Source organism: Periplaneta americana, chromosome 12, assembly GCF_040183065.1.
Source record: "Periplaneta americana isolate PAMFEO1 chromosome 12, P.americana_PAMFEO1_priV1, whole genome shotgun sequence".
NCBI lineage: Eukaryota > Metazoa > Arthropoda > Insecta > Blattodea > Blattidae > Periplaneta > Periplaneta americana.
The window spans coordinates 128,307,472-128,329,321 of NC_091128.1; the positions used below are offsets into that span (position 1 = coordinate 128,307,472).

The 21,850-nt window shown below is 32.9% G+C and overlaps 1 protein-coding gene across 3 annotated transcripts in view; it reads right to left on the bottom strand.

Annotated features, from left to right (window-relative positions):
• Nucleotides 1–21,850, bottom strand: part of LUBEL (Linear Ubiquitin E3 ligase) — a 284,647-nt gene that overhangs the window by 21,101 nt on the left and 241,696 nt on the right. For 2 of the 3 annotated variants that reach the window (XM_069842059.1, XM_069842058.1), the window contains exons 9-14: nt 21,680–21,850; nt 19,399–19,925; nt 11,404–11,643; nt 6,508–6,801; nt 6,086–6,256; nt 872–1,135 (exon numbers count right to left, since the gene is read on the bottom strand). The exon at nt 21,680–21,850 is cut by the window's right edge and continues 1,219 nt beyond it. In XM_069842059.1, the coding sequence (XP_069698160.1) occupies nt 872–1,135; nt 6,086–6,256; nt 6,508–6,801; nt 11,404–11,643; nt 19,399–19,925; nt 21,680–21,850 (1,667 nt within the window). The remainder of the gene's footprint in view (nt 1–871; nt 1,136–6,085; nt 6,257–6,507; nt 6,802–11,403; nt 11,644–19,398; nt 19,926–21,679) is intronic. The other variant, XM_069842060.1, reaches the window with a different exon arrangement.

Sequence of the window (21,850 nt, forward strand, 5' to 3'; positions counted from 1 at the left end):
GTTTGTCCATGATTTTGTCAGGGTTGTTGCACAAAACACATCATCTGTTGGAGTGGTATGTGCCTTTCCTGTATAGATGGTGAGCCAGGTAATCATTTTGCTACAGCCTCCTTGCGGCCTTTATATTTTACTTCCATTGATAGTTCATCAATTTTTTTCCCATGACTTCCCTGTGGTAGCTGTAATATTTTCTTGCGTGTTTTCCATTTGAAATGCTTTCTTGATTTCTTCACTCTTCCTACAGAGGTTTGATTTGGAGTGGATTATTGTTTGGGTTTTAGTGCCTTAATTGGCAAGTTGAGCTGCCATTTCATTGTCAAACAGTCCAACATGTAAAGGTATCCACTGGAAAGCTATTCACTTGTTTTGATGTCCTAGGTGCTTTAGGAGTTTACGGCATTCCAAGATGATTTCATTTATACTGTACATTGTTATTCATTGTAATGTCTTTCAACAAGATTGCGAAGTGCAATAAATACTTTCATTTTTAAGTAATTTACAATGCTACAGAATTTTCTGTTCGATTTAAATTTAATTTTAAATGTTAGGTTTGTTATATAATTTTCTAGGAGGCCTTTCCTTACAGTAATATGTGTCGGCTATATGATAAATTATTTGGTATGTCAAACATTTACTGAAAGCTTTGTTCATTATTGGATACTGCAAGAAACTGAAAAAAAATGAATTCTAACATCTATTAAACGAACAAAGTTCAGTAACAGAATTAGGCTTTTGGGGATTCCACCGTTTCCTGGGACTTGACATTTACAACGTTTCGAAACTACTTACAGGTTCTAAAAGCCCCAAAAGCCTAATTCTAATCACAGTCACCGTGAAAGTCTAAAATCTCATATAAATTTCAGACATGTACCTTTTTCTGTCGTTGTTCAACACATTCAGTAACAGCTGCCCATACATTTCCTTTGTGCAAGCGTAAAGCATCACGTGCTTCAGTAACGGAAATAGTGCCAATATTGTTCTCTTTTCGTTCATGACCATAGTTAGTTGCCAATGTCACTACAGTGTCTATCATATTGCGCCAGTTGTCTTTCAACCATTCAATAGGACTCTTGTCTCCACAATGATTCATTGCCACCTGCAGATCTTCAGCTGTGAAGTTGTGCTGTTCAGCTTCCTACATATCAAGAAAGAAGGAAAGAATTTTAATAGAGAGACCATAAACAGAACACAATTAATCAGTGCGTATAACAAAGGCTAATTACAGTGTAGACTGTCCCCAAAAAACGACAACCTTTGTTAATCTTACTCTAACCTGACAATATTGCACAATGATTTCTTTTAAAACGCTTCTTGTTTCTATAATCTTTTTTGTTAGCATATCTGTCAGTACTTAGTAACTGTAAAAAAATCAGAAATAAACATTCAGGTTCAAAACCTCTTACAAAATAAATACCATACTGTTATGAAAGTTAACAGTATCAGAATTCAAAGACATGAAATTCGGAACAAAGATCGGTACTTAATTAAATTATATTTGTTAGTATGAAAATAAATATTAACGGGAATTGAGAATATTCTAAAAAAATTTAAAGTAAAAGTGATAGCTTTTGATGATGGAGGAAGCAATGGTGAATTATCTGGGATAAAAAGATTCTGATTGGACTATTTCGTTGATGATTGATGAGTAAAAGCTGAATTACTAGTTTCGAACTCATTCTGTTTTTCCTATTTATTTAATGTCGAAATATAAATTTATTTTCCGTTTGAAGTTTCAGTGCAAGAAATAAGAGAATGTTATAGATCTAAAATATATGATTTGGATTTCAGGACTAAAGAAATCTTTATTTGCCATTCAAATTGTGTATTTTATTTCACTCAGTTGTGAAATATTTGGTAGTGAACAGTGCTGTCATGGAGGCCATACGAGACCATACATCGTATGGGAACCTACAATTTTTTTTAATTAATCGTATGGGGAAAAGAAAACTCTGTCTGTATGGAGCCATACGGCATATGGGTGCTTAAGTTTTGTACGCAATCTGTACAGATCTTAGATCATCTCTTGCTGTTCCTAATGTATTTTGTTTGATGTTCATAAACAAAAATTGTCCACCTGTGCAGCACTGGAATCCAGAATTATATAAAATAATGGTTGAGAAACAAGAAGTGCTGCAAATACATACTCAAAGATTCATCGAGACAAGTGTGCATCTACAGTGGTGCTACATGGTGTGTTCTTTAAGTCAAGCTTGTTGTACAATTAAAATGTAAAGCAAAACAATTTCTTTCCTTCTTCTTTAATATTAAATATTAAAATTAAAATGAAAATATTTAATATTTTAATATTTAATATTAAAAAAAAAAACATTAATGACAGTCGGAGAGATAGAGGAGAGTTAAATATATTTCAAGGGAGAAAACAAGGGGTGTGGTGTATGGCTAAGAAAATAATTGCCATGACGGCACTGGTATTGAAGTACCGTATTTGCAGTGTCATTGAAGAAATACCAAATTAAATTTATTATTGTTTAATTCCTTGAAGTTGCTTTTAACTGTACAATAGGTATAGTGTGTTGGGTTTGATTATTTTAATAAACATAGAAGAATTTTTATTATTGGTGCATTTTAAAAAGTGTAATTTTACTTATTTGGCGATGATACACTAATAGTGTTTTAAACATAACATTATGTTGAATATAATTTTCTTTCCAAGAAGCATATTAAGTCATAAATGGTACCGGTACCTTGAAAATATAAATATTCTACCTATGAATATGGTTGTAATGACAACTTTCATGTGTTAAAATGACAAATTAAGTTGTAAATTACCTAGTAGACTAGTTTCGACTTCGTGTCAGCCATGTTCAAAACCTAGACTAGTTCTGAAGATGGCTGATACAAAGTAGAAACTAGTCAACTAGGTACAGTAGTTTACAATTTAGTTTTTCATTTTAACACAAAGTTGTCATTATAACCATATTTCTAAGTGATGCAAAGTGTTAAAAATGTGTGATCAAGATGTATAAAAATTTTAGAAGATACATCAAGGAAACCAAATTTCAGTTATTCAGATCTTAAAAGTCCAGGGGTTTCTGAAGAACACAAGACATTTCCAAGGTTTAATTCATCTCTCACTTCCTATTCTCAGCAGTCAAATGGATTCAAGTCATTTGTAGGGACTATAATGAGTATTATTTATTTTGCTCATCTATCTTTTCACCTAAAGACAAAGATTAGATTTATATTTTATATATCATTTCGTCAAGTTCTACAGCAGTTAGCGTTCAAGACAGATGTATGCGTGAAGCTCCGTTGATAAGAAGGCAATATAGTGAGGTCATAACAATGGGGAATACAATGAAGGAGTTGAAAAAGGAGGTCGAGGAATTCAGCAGAAAGAGGGAAGAAATGCAACAAATGAAGAGGAAATTAAAATTCTGGGAAGCTAAGTAGAGGAAAAACTTTTACTTTTTGGCATAGAGGAAATACTTGTAAGAGGAGGAAAGGAGGAAATAAGGGACCACAAACTAAGCCTAGAAATTTATGCTTAAGGGGGGGAAGTGATAAAAGAGTGGCAAAAGACATAGAAACACTAAGAAAGTGTACAATCAATAATAGTGATTAACAAAGAGTAATCGGAGGATAAAGTGAAAAAATAAATAAGTGAATTAGTGACCAGAGAAGTAATAGATGATAAGAGAGTTACAGGGGGAATTGGAAGTGATTGTACATAGGAGATCGGAGTGAAAGGTTACTAATATAGGAAGTGCTCGCAAAGGATAGTGTACAGTCAGGAAAATTTTAAATGATAAAAGGGGAGGAAGCAGGGGCGTATACTGGTTAAAGGGTTTGGGCTACCGCTGACCCTATTATTACACAAAATATATCTAACAATTACTTTAATTTTAATTACTATGGTAAAACTAATAATACAAAATTATTACATTATGTTATATTATAAACTTTTTCTTTTGTAATTTCCTTGGGCTACCGCCGGTAGCCCGCAAAATACGCCCCTGGAAGGAAGTACTTCAGTGTAAATATACAAAAGAAATGTTGAGATGATCATTGGAAAGACGTGAAAGATTTCAAGTTAGAAGGATAGATAGGCAGTAGAGAGTATGTATTATAGTGCGCAAACGATAATAATGACTAAAGAAAAGTGATCGGAGTACATAGTGAATAAATGGATAAGTGATTTAGTAACGAGTGAAGTAACAGATGATAAGGCAGTTGACAGCAGGAATTGGAAGTGATTGTAAATTGGAGGTGGAAGTGAAAGGTTAAGGTAATGTTTGTAAAGAATAGTGTACAATTCAGGGAAATTTTAAAGGATGTAAATAGACTAAAGAAGTGTTGAGGCAATCATTGGAAAGTTGGAAAATATTTCTAGGTAGAAGGGTAGACAGTCAATAGAGAGTATGTACTCGTATTTTAGTGTACAAACAATAATAGTAAGCAAATCTGATTTTCAGGTAGTAGCTCCCTGTAAAGCAGGTTTGAATAATTTCAAGGAAAAATTGTTCCGGGGCCGAATATCGATCCCGGGACCCTTTGCTTAGTGCACAAATGCTCTTCCGACTGAGCTACCCCAGGAACTATACACGACACCGTCAGATTTTCTCCTTTACATCCACACAACTCAAATGGGTTGACAAGAAATTATTCCTTGAAATTATTCAAACAATAATATAACACTAGTAAGTTGCTCATTTATCAATCTTCTGAAATGAATAAGTAATAATGATAAGGGAGGTGACAAGGGGAAATTGAAAGTGTTTGTAAACAGGAGATGGAAGTGAAAGGTTACCAGTACTAATTTAGGAAGTGCTCGCAAAGGATAATGTATAATCAGGGAAATTTTAAAGGATAGGAGGGGAGGAAGTACTTCAATGTAAATAGACTAAAGAAGTGTTGAGGCGATCATTGGAAACGTGGGAAATATTTCAAGGTAGGTAGTCAGTAGTGAGTATGTATTATAGTAGTACGAGCAGTAAAAGTAAAATAAGCGAAATTTGTATTTGAAATTGTAATTAGATGGGGAGCTTGAATACAGAGATGTGGTGGCGAACCATAACCGAATAAGAGTTGTAGAAGTAAATATCATATATTATTTCATCAATAACGGAAGAATTCAAGTTGATTCTTCTCCCCTCTTCCATCCCAAGACAGAAGAGACTTGAGCTTAAATCATTCCTTCCTTTTTAAGGGAGAGTTTGCTTTGATAGTGAAGTACTTACCAGTGGCGGCTTCTCAAGGGGGTTGCAGGTTTGTACACCCCCCAGTAATGTTCCTAATCTCACGGCTTTGTTACTATTAAAAATGTAATTTTATTTTACAATTTTCATTCATGACTATCTGCAGCTGGCGTCTTGTTTTGTACGTCTGCAGGAGCCTCCGAGCCTCTTGGTTTGCAAAGACAGTGAAAACCTAGGGAAGGTAGTTTATAGAGATGTTCGGCTAGTGCGGGGACAGGGGGGGTTAGAGGCGTGGTCTACTGCTTTCCTCATTGAGAACGGTTTGTCGCACTTCCTGACATGGACACCAACGTCAGTGCAGAAGGAACTAAATTCACTGGGAAAGTATCTGTTTCAACTAGACATTTGTCCGAAGTAATAAGCATGAAATATGTATTCATTCGGCTTGTGCAATGGACAGTCGCATATTTCGCATATTACTTTCTCAATCTACGTGCACACAAATGTCACAATACATAAAGGAGCTTGTATTCTGCTTTAAAGTTCTAAGAGTTGTCGTTCTGACAATAAGTGCTGCTATCTCCCGACAGCCTACGAAAGCTACATTTGAATTTTATGAACGAAAATGTTGCACTTGGTACTTGGTAGCATTCTGATAACGATTCTGTGCTCAAATGTTTTTCGTGAGGGTATATCACAATATAGAGAGCTCCGCCCACGACCTCTTCCACTTTTGGACTTTCTGTATAAATAGGTATGCTTGTATTTAGTCATTTTACTTATTAATTGCATATAAATTAGCTTTATATGTATACACCCTCAGGTATACACGGTTTTAAACTTTAAAGTAAAGTATGTTTAACTCCTCTTCGATATCCATTGTGCACCACCATATTTTCAAATCACCAGCCGCCACTGGTACTTACCCTGAGAAGTCGGACTAATTCAAGACCCTGAGTTTTCATTGCTTCTGTTCGCCGCCTTTGTACTAAATCTTCTAAAGCAAAATAGTCAGCACGGTTCAATCCATGTTGACTTTCTGGTGGTTGTGAACCAGCACGGCTGCCAACACTGTGGCGACGTCCATACCGCTCAGCCTAAGAACAGAAATAGGAATACTGCAATATTATAATGTACAAAATAATTTTGTCGTTGTCACACATCTGAAAACCACACCTTATTTTCTTAACTTAATATTATGAATACTACTTCCTTATGATAACATTATGGCAATTGGCCCATGATTATACGCTCAATTAAAGAAATAACTTAGGCACTGGTGAAACATGCCTCAACATATATACAGTGGAAGCAAACTTTCCACATATATATGTGTATCATGCCACACCCTTAAATGGTTATTGTATCCAGAAGACTCTGCTGGGAAGGACGTTCTTCTGCTGTCCCATTGTTCATTATGGTGTAAATCTGCATGTCCCCTAGATGGGTCTGAAGGTCGTTTATGATCCAAAAGTAATCGATGCTTTCCCTCTTGGAAGTCATCTCTTCTGAGATCACTGGAGGGTCCACCGAAATACGAACCAAGATGGTTGCGTTCTCCGAACATAAGCAAGTCCTCGTCAAGATATCTGCCTCCAAATCGAATTGGACTTGCGTCTCTTGATGGTGATAATGGCAGACTCTGCAACAGAATCGAAAAGTATGGTTAATATAGCCAGACTTTCTTGTGATAAGTTGCTGAGTTTTAAATATGTATACATCGAAAGATTTGCTATTATATATATTTTTTTTAAATTGTAGCTTATACTTACCATAAATCAACACTAATTTAATATTAATAGTATGAGTAATATGTAATTGTTCATTCCTAAATATATTCTTTGCAATACCAGTTATTAATAACTCCTAAAAACAATAATTTTTACAATTTTTTTTAATATTTAGCTAAAATATTTAATACAATGATATTTCTGTGCCACTTTAAATATATCGGTATTAGTGTTCGCTCCTATGTATTCTTAATTTCAACAAAATATGCCAAATTAATTTGCGTCTATGCTTCAATTACTTTATTCCAAACAGTGGCGTACGCAGAATTTTGTCAAGGGGAGGGGTCAATATTAAAATTATTCATAATTTACATTATCTGTATTTTAAATGTTGTATATTATTATTATTATTATTATTATTATTATTATTATTATTATTATTATTGTTATTATTGTTATTGTTATTATTGTTATTATTATTATTATTATTATTATTATTATTATTATTATTATTATGTTACGGTATATTTATTAACATTATTATGTTACCGGTATTTATATTAAAAATATGAACTGTCAAAAGCATAAAATATTAAACGAACATTTTACAATGAAGTCAGAACTCAAACTCATGAACAGGTGAATACTGCTATTAAAATTAGTTTAAAATCGACAGTGCACATTATTTAACATCTGCACTGTAGAATTGTCAAAACAACCATTTTAATATGTTTCACAACAAGTTAAATTTATATTGTGTCAGTTTCATTTTATTACAAGGTCCATACTAGGCTGTAGGTCTCACTATAATAAATTATAATTCGAACGTACCACAACACCAAACACAGGGATTATATTGAAGGAGGGGTAGGAGGACTCTGCATTATGTCGATGTAGATTTTGTTACTCTGACAGTGAAAACAGTGGGGAAAACGATAATGGACAAAAAAATACTCAAATGTAAATAGGTTATTTTTGTTTAAGTTCAAGAGGAGGGGGGATTCAAACCCGGTAACCCCCCCCCTTGCATACGCCCCTGATTCTAAAGCTGAGGAACTGTCTAACCATTAGTTAGAAGAGTAAGTAGGTACTTTCTATTTTATTTTATATACATGTATATAGTTTTTATTATTATTTTTAGTGTTGTGTAACAAATAATCTCATTAAATATTGTGTTACAGGTATACATTTGATTTCCATAATTTCATTTTTTTCCCCCCTTATTTAATTACTCTGGGCCGCATTCATAGACATTTTTAGCGTGGGCTTCCGGTGGATGATCAGCGTTTTTCGTATTCATAAACCAGTGTTAGCGATAGGATATGATTTGAATTCTGTACAAGTAACCAGTGGATAGCCGGGGCTAGCTTAGTATGCTCATAGCGCATGCTGCGAAATGTCTATGAATAGCACCCTCTATGTTTGGAATTCTGCAGAACACTTCTTTCATCATATTCTACTTTTCACTTATTTTCTTTCTGGCAAAGACTTCATTTTAAAGTCTTCCTCATACTTATTAGTGTAAAAATTAAAACGGAATTTCTATATTTCAGTGTCGAATAAAATTTAAAAAAAAAACTGTAATTTTCCATAGAACATCAGTTTTGTTTCTACAAAAGTACTAGTATGTCTATCCATCGAGACTAGTATCACATAATTTTTTACAATTACCACTCAGTACAGTAATGATTTCATCACCATTCTCGAATGCCTTGCCATGTATTGTATATTTCAGTGTCTGAACATAGATAAATACGAGTAACAAGTCTAGACCATATTGGAAATGAAGCCTTGATTGCATGATAATTTAGAATAGGACTTTCGTCAACACAATGCTGCCTTCAATTTTGACTCCAGTATTAAAACACTGAAGATGATGAAGCTTCTTCAAGTAAAGATATTTCTAAACATTTGAGATGTTAGTACAAAACTACAGAGGATTGTCGTGAATAATTCTCTATTTCCTATCCTGCCTATTTTTGTTCACAAAGAAAGACTGTCAGTAGAAAATTCCAGAACAATGATATGGGTATCAAACTTCATGCATAGTTTTCCATCTCTCTGATATGAAGCAGTAGAAATTGAATATTTATCCACAAAAATAAGGCTGTAAACAGGAATTCAAATGAAATATTTTTAATACAGTATCTCTTAAATTCATTGTCTTCAAAATATGGTACATTTACTTTGTTGACAACAACTTATAACTACCTGCACAGTATAACTCTACAAGTAGCACCAGTAATAATAATAATAATAATAATAATAATAATAATAATAATAATAATAATAAGCAATTTTCCATCTGGAAGCATATAGTTTCCCTAATCTACTTAATTCTAAATTTAGTTTTACTAAAATTTTAATCAATCATTTTATTACTATTTTTGTTACTCACACACTACTAGACATTGTGACAAATTATTCAGTAACAATTTTAACTTAATAAGTTTCTCCTGCTAATTTTTTAAGTAGCCCTAGTTTTTCATCTTTGAATTTTATGAAATTTAGATATTATATTAGAACCTCAGATTTCTTATATTAAAGTTGTAGTAGATCGTGAAAGATAAAAAGTACATACAGTACGATATAGTGGAAGATATTGATCTGGAAAGTAGGGAAAGGATAGTAAATCGTAAGACATATTGAAGGATTTTATTCACACGCTCTGCACAATGACTGTAATAACATTTCATAGTTAAATTAAGTATTATTATTTATTATGAACGATTTTCTTTGTATTCATTATCGTATTATCATGGACAAGTTAAGTCTGTTGCATAAATTGTATTTTATTTTCAAAATATAAGATTTTGATCAAGGTATTTGTAAATTAGCAAAACTTCCGAGAATTCCAATATTTACGTCATTAATCACATATCAGCAACATCAGCAGTCTTGGATACAGTTATGCATATGTATTTTGTGTGTCTTCCAGCAAGAATAGATAATAAAATTACGTGTAGAATGTTGCATCATACTTCTTAATTGTCATATTTCATTAAATAATATACTGTGGTAAAGTAGAGTAAGTGTATACCATAAATAGTGAATATTTTCATGTAAAGAATTGCTACATCATTTTACCATCTGTCACTATATCATTTTGAAGTACTGGTACTGGTAATATATGAAAAAAATAAAAAAACAACTTTGTTCAAGTCATTTATAGTAAGTTATGCAAAGTCTGAATTATGGTATCTATGATAAAATTTATTCTAACTGTTCACAGTATTGCAGCTCACAATTTAATTACTTTTAATTCTCATTCAGAATTCAAATCAGATCACACTATTACCTTAGTAGATCACATTTTCGTATCTCTCAAGTTCATTCAGCATTTTGTAAAAATACATGTAAAAAAGATGTTAACTATAATTTCATTCCCTTCTTATTTTAAGGTACATTTGTGCATCCAAACTGGTTCCGCATTTTTGCGCATACACTCACATACATATGCACGCACACACACAATGTAATGTGACGTTTTATATGGACTGTTTATTTGTAACAACTTCTACCTGTATTCCAGATTATTTTATGTTGGTTTTCATTTTCCTTCCCCTCTCCCTTCTCTTTTTTCTTCATATTGCGCACACTCACACTGACAGTCACTTAGTGTATGATATTTTTTGTTCGGCACTTACCGGTAAAACACATTTTTTACTATAATGTAAAAATTACATATTGCAATTCAATAATTTGATGTAATAAGAGAACTAAAATAGTCAAATACAGTAAAACCTCGTTAATCCGGACCCCTATAAGCCGGACTTTGCTTAATCCAGACAGGCAAAAAAAAAAAACCGATGAGTTTGGAAAAATTAAAGAACCTTGTTTTAAGACTTACTTTTATACATTAGAACTATAGAATTACAATAATTACAATATTACACCTATAGTATTGAAAATAACGAAAATCCATCAAGTTTGCATTAAAGTAATTAAACTATAGAAACAAATATTATCGATTACACAAACAAAGGTTTAAAATATATTGCTTTACGTTTTACTGTAGGTACTGTATAGTATATTTGGGCCTATGCTCTTTAAATACACCATAATAAACGTGTTTTGTTGCTATAAACGGAGTTTTAATGCACTTTCTACTGTTCTTTTAGGTTATTTCAGTTAATCCGGAATTTCGTTAAACTTATTCCCCCCAATTATTTCGGATTAGCGAGGTTTTACTGTACTGATTAATATATTGCCTAATTAATAGTTGAATATATGAAATTAATTAATTATCTTTTTGTTTTGTATGTTATAAATATTGACAACAATGTAAAAAAAATATCATATTCAATGATCTTCCAGAATACCTGTCGCAAATAAATGAAGTTAAAGTGTATGTTATTTAATTAGAGCACTTATTTCAGTTACTACAGTGAATTTAACAAATAGAGAATTTTATTAAGTTAAACACTTTGGTTGACATTTAATGCAATTGAAGATGCAACACTTTATCTCGAAGAAAATAGAATCAAATAGCGTAGCGTGTTAGTAAGCCATACCTGAGTATCACTCATGAGTGACTGTCGACTGTGTGAGCGGTAGACATAGTGAGGAATTCCACTCCAGGAATCGTCAGCTGTCTGAGTGCCCATATGCAATGACATGGCACGTTTGAGCCTTTGCGTTGGTTTATACACTTCATCCTGTTCCCCGTAAGAATCACCCTGCCTACTGACTGGTGACACGGCAGCATCACTTCGCCCTGACATGCTGAGCAGTTTCTGAGGTACTTCGTACGTCTGTTAATACAGAAACCAGGTGCCTGTACCTCTCTAGCTTTGTTAAGTGATACCCAGATTCTGAGTTAAGATACACTTTGGAAAGTTTGTAGGATAATGGAGGGAATCTGTTAACGTTTTGTTAATTCTTTCCTTGTTATTTATTTTTAGTTGTAGATTGCTATATACATTGAATACCACTGCGGTTGAAAAATACGATGTTGAATTCTTTTGATGTTGCTATAAACCTCATGAAAAAATACGTTAACGTTGTAGTTGTATATATTTACGCACTACTGGTAATAATCCTGAGAGGGATATGTCATAAAATCTAAATAACAATACATATTACAAATCACATATTTAGTTTGGACTGTCATTGTAAGCGCGCACTCTCTTCTAAGTACAGTATTTATAAATGAGAAACTATGCTGTGTAGGCTGACCAGACTTCCGGATTTCGCCGGACATGTCCTGCTTTTTAGTATTTTGTGGTCGTCCGGCCAGTTTTTTTTACGATAAAACCAAAATGTCCGGCTTTCTGCCTTTCAACAACATAATGTACAAAATATTGAAATACAATACGTATATAAGATAAAATCTGAGGTCAAAAGTATGTGTTTCTGTCGTTATATAACAAATGTGCATTTTATGAATTCTGTGCTCTAAAAGAATTTGTTTTGAAGCAAACTGAAGTATTTTTCTTGGAAACTATAGATTTTCAGTGGCGTATATTTTTTGAACAGGTTGTGAATGTTAAGTGTTTCCAAAGTTTGCTGTACCAGTATATGTTAATTGTTCTTTTTTAATAATTGTACAAAATGCCATTGTTGAAGGGATATTTTCACTAATCAACATCCAATGGTCAGATAAAAGGAACAGACTGTCAGTAGAAGGAGTAAAGGACATTGTAACAGTGCTGGTACAATATAATTGAAGCATTTTACATGTAAAGAATTTCATCCTATTTATTGAAATCCCCAAAGCTACTGAAAAACATTTCCTCTTCACAGAAGTATGAACAATGAAATTGTAAGATTAATAACAAAGGGTAGCTTTGGTACTGTGTTTGCCTACTGTTTTCATTGTTCTCAGTGAATGAAAAGGAATTTAATGTGTTGTCAGGCTTTTTTTTTTAATGTCCTGCTTTTTTTCCCTTCAAATGTCCTGCTTTTGAACATGTTGATCTGGTCACTGTAATGCTGTGGAATGAAGTACTTTTAATCGATGGTTCATAAAGAATAGATTACATTTTACGGCGTGATATCGAAGTTAAATATGCGGTCAACATGCCTAAAATAATCTGGCTAATGGATTCTGAAATATGTATAAGGAAAATTTGGAGATTGAAACGACCAAAAATGACTTCAATTTTAATTCAATTAAACTTGCTGCATTTTTCTGAATCTGAATATGTATTTAGTTACAAATGGCTTTTAAAGAACCCGGAGTTTCATTGCTGCCCTCACATAAGCCCTCCATCAGTCCCTATCCTGAGCAAGATTAACCCAGTCCCTACCATCATATCCTACCACCCTTAAATTCATTTTAATATTATCCTCTCATCTAAGTCTCGGCCTCCCCAAAGGTCTTTTCCCCTCAGGTCTTCCAACTAACACACTATATGCATTTCTGGGTTCACTCATACATCAACATACCCTGCCCATCTTAAATGTGAATTGGAATATATCTAGTTTATTAATGTTATCATTTACGCCCTTTAAATGGCATGCTTTGAAGTATGTTAGACTACATAAGCAACAATAATAAATCTTATCTTTATCACTGTTTTTCTCAAAAACACATTTTGCAGTCTTCAGTGTTCCTTTTCTCAGAAACTACAAGTCTAATTTGATTCAAATTTTGCACAGATGCTTATTGTACTGTATTACAACAAGTAGCGAACAAGTATATTGATACGTCTTAAGACTTACTTATACTGCATATTGAATATTCTGAATTTTTTTCACTTGGAAATGTTGAACATTAGAAATAATTTCTTTTATATGATGGTAATGAAGGTATGAGATTCTCTGTTCCTCACATTGTAGCATATGGCTCCTAACACGTGTGCAAAAATAGCCACACTTCTGCTTATGATAATTTTTTAGAAAAAGTACATTAAAAACCAATGTTTTGAGTTACGAGTAAAACGTAATTTCAAAGAACTTATTAATGTAGCTATAAAATTCATCCAATCAGAATGAAATTCATGTGGCATATGCAAAACACACATAGGCCTGTACATATGTTAGAAAAATTTGGCTAATAACATGTTGCCTTCTATTCTCAGTGAATTGACCTGAGAGTGAATGCTTAAAATTTTTCAGTAAACTCAAATAGGAAGATGCTCTATGTATGTTCATGTGATTTAGTCGAGGATTGTGGCTTCAGTATTTGCAATTTTTATTTAACGTAAATTGAAATCGAGGATATAGTTTACTGTTTCTGAACAATCCTCACATGTCAGATGAATTCATGTTGAAATGTTCAAAATTTGTTTGTTAATTAAAATTAATGTTTTTTTTTTTCAATAATAATTGTGCGTGCTCTTTTGTTCACATCTATGTCTTATTGATAGCAAGTGCCTATAAATTATCTACTTATCGTATAAGTAGGATAAGAAGTTAAAACTAGACCAATGTGTGGAAACTGGAAATATACTGTGAAGTGAGGTAAACTTCAGCATAAAACAAAAAAAAATATATATATATGATATCAGTGTTATTTGAGATTTAAAATAATAAAAAATTGCTCTCCTTAAGAATGGAGAAAAATAATGAACTTTAAAAATATATTCAGTGCATCTGATATCATGGTTTAATTTCTTTATGGTCAAGTTCATCCCAGTTTACTGTATGGAAAAATAGGAAGGGACTACACCACACGATATTCTATAAGGTTTTGCCTAAAAATCATATCCCCTCTCCCCAAGCAAAAACTGAAATGACATCCCGGTAATATTATCTCTCTAGAAGCATATAACAGTAACATAATGAATAGTTTTAAGTTTACTTCTTACTTAGCAGTGATAACACAGTGTCGCATAGTTTTTTTTTTTTTTTGTTATAATTCTAACTCTATTCTGGGCCCATGTAAATAAAATTTATAGTGAAAAAATCAGCGATGTGTGCAGGATTCTTCTCATCAATATCATTCCACGAATAATTTCTTGAAGATAAAGCCATTACAACATAACCTCAAATAAATAATAAGCTGCATCTACACTCTTCAATTTTCCATGCGTGTACAAATGCAATCTGGGAATAATATTTAAAGAATAAAGTTCAAAATGCACGTTCAATTAAGATGCATGAAGATTTTGTGTCTACATGGTGTGCCGTTTTGAACGTCATCTTCACTATGTATGTATGTATGTATGTATGTATGTATGTATGTATCAATCTTGCATGCATTGCTTGAATGTGTAAAGTTGAAAGAAAAGTTGAACCGTGTAGATACGCCCATGGATGTTCAATTTCTGACCAAGTGCAACCAGCTGGCATAAGTTGCTAGTATATGGTTGTGCGATGGAGAGGTTCCTTCCTTCAGTTTTCCATGTACATATGCATGCAATCTGAGAAGAATATTGAAAAAAATCTAGTTTAAAAAGAACAAAGTTTAAAACGCATGCTCAATTAAGATGCATGAAGATGCATGAAGATTTTTGTGCTTCATGGTGCGACATTTTAAACGTCATCTTCACTACGTAAATATATTAATGAATATTAAATATCAATCTTGCATTCATTGCTTGAAAGAAAAGTTGAACCATGTAGATGCACCTTTAGGCGTTCAGACAGCCCTTCATTCATACAACTCTCAGTCAAAGGTCCCAGGTTCGATACCCAGCCCCAGAACAACTTTTCCATTGAAATTATTCAATTAAAATGTTATTAAAGGGAGGGAATAGGGGTAACCATGGTGGGTAATCTTACTAAATAATGAAAAATTCTCAAAAGAAACTAAATAGGGTCGACCTGGTTGGCGAGTTGGTATAATGCTGGCCTTCTATGCCCAAGGTCGATGGCATTTAAGTGTGCTTAAATGCGACAGGCTCATGTCGGTAGATTTACTGCAATGTAAAAGAACTCCTGCGGAACAAAATTCCGGCACATTCAGCGATGCTGATATAACCTCTGCAGTTGCGAGCGTCGCTAAATAAAACATAACATTTTTTTAACTAAATAGGTCTAGGCACAGCGAAGTGTCAGTTTTAGCACTGGTGGTGCTGGTGGTGGTCATGTTGGTCGTGATAAAGATGATGGTTATGATGAGTAAATAAAATACTACATTAAAGATACGAGTACCGCCACGTGGCCTAGTGACTAGAGCATTGGACTTACAATCCAGTGGACCAAGGTTTGAGACCTGTCAACCCCTGATTTATAACTTGTATTGGGCAAGTACCGGTAACACAAGGGTTTTCTTCAGGAGCTCTGGTTCCCTTGTGGCATCCCAACAAATTCCCATCATTATTTCATCGTGAGTGTAGCATAGACGAGCTTTCTGTGGTGCATTCTGGTCAACGGCTCTTTTCGGCGAATTAGTCTACATAATTGGCTTCATATGACGAACAGTCAAGTACCCACCCGCCATTAGTAAAAAAATAAAAGATATGATCTATAAACATCTGTAATATCTTACTGTTTCTCCGATAAAGTTTTCCTTTGAGGAAAGTCATATGTATAAGTAATGGGGTGGAGAAGGGGGGGAAGGAAGAAAGAGAGCAAGAAAATTGTGCTAAATTGAGAAACTAAAAAGCAAGATAAACATATGAATGTAGGTATAAAAGAAAATAAATATTGTACGAACATACAACTTTATTCGTTATTTTCTAAATTAAAAATAATTCTTATATACCGGTAGCTATTTTGTGCCCATGAAAGGAAAGAAACCTTTGTTTTGTTCGCTACATTGAACATGCATAAGTTGGATTGAGATTATGTATTCTTATACAAAATGGTACCGGTATAGTCTATTTAATGCATATTGTAAATGAACATTGAGTTCGAAATGTGACAATATTGTGAATTTTTCGGAAATGGTATCAGGAAAATGTGCCATATACTGAAGAAATATTAATTATAACAAAATGTGTAATAATTGTAGAATTACATACAATTGACATGCGATTTTAAAAATCAATGTTCAGAATCTGTAAATATCCTGCAGAAAAATAGATTATGTAAAATTATTTGTACCTCTTTTTAAATTAACATAAAAAATAATAAAATTACTTTAAACATATTCATTATGGATAAATTTCGGTTCTAAGAACATTAAGGGCTGTTCATATATTCATTCGAAATTTCTTACAGTTTTAAAATTTAAAAATTCAGTAACAATCTAAGTTAATTACGACTTGCCATTGTCTCTTTAATAAGACTACTTTAACTGCAGTGAGCTTCCAAGATGAAATACAGAAGATGAGAATTCTATGAACTCATAAACTTGTATTTGAGTAAGGAATTTCTTTTATTTTTTTATTAAACTGTGGCTTATCGTTTGAAAGATTTATTTTTATTAAATTCTCCGTTAAATTTATTCGATCATATTGTATAATTATTTTCGTTATCAATATATTGCATACAATGGGAAACTTTTCATACCAATCCTTTCAATATCAAACGAAGAATCATGCGGTTTTTATGTAACATGTATATTTATATATGTAATATAAATATATCAATTGTAATTATAGTATAAATATAAGGAATGTCATTTTATATTTTTAGATTGTGTGTCTTGATTCTGTAGTAGTGATAGTTAATAGATTTAATTTTGATACACTGTTGTATTCAGTTAACCATGCTCAACTTACGAGAATAAATGTATAGGTATGAAAACATTTTAAGTAATTTTCAACATCAAAACAAACTTAACACTTATAATAACTGATTATTGGACTAATCAGTAGTGGCCGGTGACTGAAATCCTCGGTGAGATATGATATAACTAGTTTAAGCAGGCTACCTCCTACACAAAATGTTTATTATTGATGATACTTTATTATTATTATTATTATTATTATTATTATTATTATTATTATTATTATTATTATTATTATTATTATTATTATTATTATTAATGAAAAATAACATGTCACTTACTAAATAAGTTGCTATGCTGTGAGTTTGTTTCAGTAACTGTTTAATTTTTATAAAGCAATACATATAATGCTCAGGTGAAGAAGTATGTGTTGAAATTCCCCTGAAGTCAGTAGGCCACATTGTTCTCTCTCTCTCTCTCTCTCTCTCTCTCTCTCTCTCTCTCTCTCTCTCTCTCTCTCTCTCTCTCTCTCTCTTTTATTTATTTATTATATTTTTTTTATTTTTTACAAACACAACGAACAGGAACAGAAAAGTTTATTTCGCACTAGATTACCAAAGATTCATTTAGGTTGCTCTCACCAGGATGCTTTGAAAGCTCGCATTTTAAGATTATCTTTCTGAAAAATTGTCAGTGATGGCGTAGGTCTGTTTTAATTAAAAATTTCCCTTCTTTCAATATTATTTCCTCTCGAAAAGGATAACAATGAACTTATTACAATTTTATTATCATCACTATTACCGGTATCTCTTTCGATTTCTATTTTCCCGAAAAACATAACCACACTGGACCACATGACAATTCACCACTGATTCTCACCCCCATCCCACCCTGGAGACCGGCATTAACAAAAGACCGGGTTCTGAATGGGAGAAGTGATGGCTGATGGGTGGGCAAATACCTGCTAAGCCACGAGGCCGCAAGAAATGTGCCTCAGTTTCAGCTTTCCAAATGCAACCTTAAAACCCGTGAAAACATACGAAATGCAGAAGCCAGACCTGGTCAGAACATTTCGGGCCTTAGGAACAAATTTTACTGCAAGACAGGTCTATATACATCTCAAAGTTTTCTATTTCTACAACTCTATATGCTTCATTCAAATAACTAATATAATATGTTATATACGACTAAAAAAAACACTAAAATTTAGAGTTTAAGGAAGCAAAGTGGCTGAGGCCCAGCCTCACTTGCCTCAGCCAATCAGCCGCCACTGGGACTAATATAGATTGATAGTTGATAGTGGACTAATGATAAATATACTGAAGACATGAGTTATTTTGTATTGTTCATGATAGCTTATGTTTATAACTCTCTTTACCCATAACTTTAGTTGTAAGTACATTTCACTTCTCTGTGAAGATCTATTCAGATTCATAAAGGAATGACAGTACAAACAGATGAAATTCGTTTCACATGTGATTTTTTAATATAAAAAGAACACCTACCGGTACAGAATTCATTGCTAGCACTTAACAAAATTCAGGCAATCATAATACTGGAACTTAAAATGTTCACGAATTTGTGACTAAGCACGCAGTGGTATTCAGTGTGTAATATTTCTCATCCATATTAAAAGTATGCACTTATTTCTGTAATTGACGTACTTATGTCAAATAAGGGAAGCAGATAGTCAATCTCATTAAATTGAAAATTATTGTATGTTTTGACTATCTGGTCTGCAGTAATTCAATTATCAGCTGTACTTTCATAAGTGAATGAGAAACATTGTATAATCTACAACCATAAAGATATTACTGGTAAATTGATTGTATTTAAAAAGACATGCTTTAAAGAAGATTTATACCACTTACAGGACACCTGATTAAAAATGGTTGTGTTAATAACATCAAAAGCAGAGAAGAAACTTTTCAGAAGAAGAATTAATGTTTACATTACATAGTACTTATATTGTGAGAATAGATATCATGACCATTTGAATCCTTACCTGAGTTGAAATACTTTGCGGTGGAGGTGAAGTGCCAGTAGATGTTACCATTTTAGGTTTACTGGAAGGCTGAGAATTTGTTTCTATAATAGGTTTTTCTGTCTGAGTTTCTATGGCAGACTGAATGCTCATCGACGTTGCATTTAGCTCAACTGGACTTGTATTTTCTACTTGTGTTGAAATCTCTCTAGGAGGTGTTGGAATCTCTCTAGGAGGCGATGGTCCAACTGCTGTTGATACTGTCGTCCTCTGAACTCTACTGATCGCTGGACTTGGAGGAGGTTTGGGCACATCGATGAAGATACTGTTTATTGCAGTTTCCTGGTTACTAACTACGGGTAATGGAGATGGTGTTGCTAGTGAGAGTTGAGAGTGAGAATCTGAGGATGTTGTGGTAGTTGTGGTGGTAAGTCTATCTGAAGGGGCAGATGGTACAGATTTAGTCTCAGACAAAGAGTCACTTAGTTCAGTATGGCGAGATTTTCTCTGCGCCATTTCAGATGTCTTCGCACGTTCCAGCTTTTTCCCTATAAAATGGGTTAGATTGTTAGTTTGAATGTAATGGGAGGACAAAAATTTTATACGCAATTTGCTATAAGAATATCTGTATTATATCCAAATAAATTATATATATATGCTGTTCTTTCTACAATACGAAATGGCTATATAAAAATTCTTGAATGAGCTACAAAATAAAATTACTTTAAATATTTTGTAAAGTATAAAAAGGTTTTTTTAATCCCACACAATTTATTTTATATCCTGTAAAGCAGTGTGGTCCAACTGGCGGTCCACAGGCCAGATCTGGCTCGCATTCAATATTAAATTGGACCTTCGAACACAGTCACTGGAAACTGGTACAATTCTTAGAAGATTTGATTGCTATGTATACTGACGTTTACCTCTATTCTGAAATATGTTGGTTTACTGCCGGAAAAAAATTAAACTAGTTTTTTTTAACGCCAGGAAGGAGTTACCTGGCATTTATAATGAACACCGATCAAAATACCCCTCATTTCTCATGAAAAACAAGAACTGAAAAGACTACAGTGGATTATAGTGGATTTTATGTTGTCAGCAAACAGCTGGATACATTATTGATTGATTGATTGATTGATTGATTGATTGATTGATTGATTGATTGATTGATTGATTGATTGATTGATTGATTGATTGATTGATTGATTGATTGATTGATTGCAGGAGTTACCTCAATTTTTACAAGAACATATGAAAACTGAAACTTTTAATTACGAACAAAGTTTGCAAAAACACTGAGTGGTTGTGCGTATTAGTTTCTCTGACTAACCTTACACGATATCTGAACATTATTAATTTGAGACTTGATGGTAAGAAACAGGACATCAGAGAGTTTATGAGTCACATCATTTCGTTCAGGAAAAATCGAATAACCTTTAAAGAGGATATTTCTAAAAATGACAGGAAACATTTGAAATGCTGCACTACGATGCAGCTAGAGTGTGAAGACGCTGATTTTTCTCTGTTTGCTGAATATGTGACAGAGATTCAGAAGGAATTTTCTACAAGGTTTTCTGATTTTGATTGACTATAACCTAAATTTCTTCCGTTCAACAACTTTATGGATGCATATCCAACTGATGAAGATCCAAATCTGCAGATAGAACTATGTGACCTAGAAAGTAATAATTTTCTTATGTCAATAACAAATTTTCAGGTCATTGAGATTTGGAGACTAGTTAACAAAGAACATCATCCAAACTTGCAAAATTTTGTTTTTAAAATAATTACAATCCACATTTGGTAGCGTATGTGAATGTGCATTTTCTACCGTTAAATTGCTGAAAAATTAAGCACGGAAACAAGTTACCACAAGATTTATTGAAATCGTCACTGCAGCTTGACACTACGCAGATTGAATGAATATTGAATGTACAGTAAACCAACACACAACTCAGTTTTCTCGTTAAGTGCATCTGATTGTTATCTTTGTATCTTCGAGTTTGAAATATACAAGCCAAAATAGTTTGATATGTCATATTTATTTTAATGTTATAATAATTATAACAATTTAATATTATTATATCATTCTGCTCGAAAATTAATTTTGAAAGTGTCATCTGGCCCTTAAACCAAAAACAGTTGGACCATACTGCTGTAAAGAGATGTTAGCCCACACAATCTGAATTATGTTTGTAATTCTAATTTTTTAACAGAAATAAATATTTTTCACACTAAATTTTTTAACATTGTTGTGGGAACTTAGTTCCAGGCCAAAATGATATTTTTCTGGGAGGCCTACCTTTCTTTTTACTGTTAGTTGATTCTACATCTGATGACTTCAATTGCACACCTTCATAGGGATCTTCATCGTCCACAGCTTTGTCTGATTTCTGTGTAATTTTCAACTGTTTGTTGAACTTGGCAACAACATAACCTTCATCATAGGGAATGTCACTGTAGTCGTCACTAA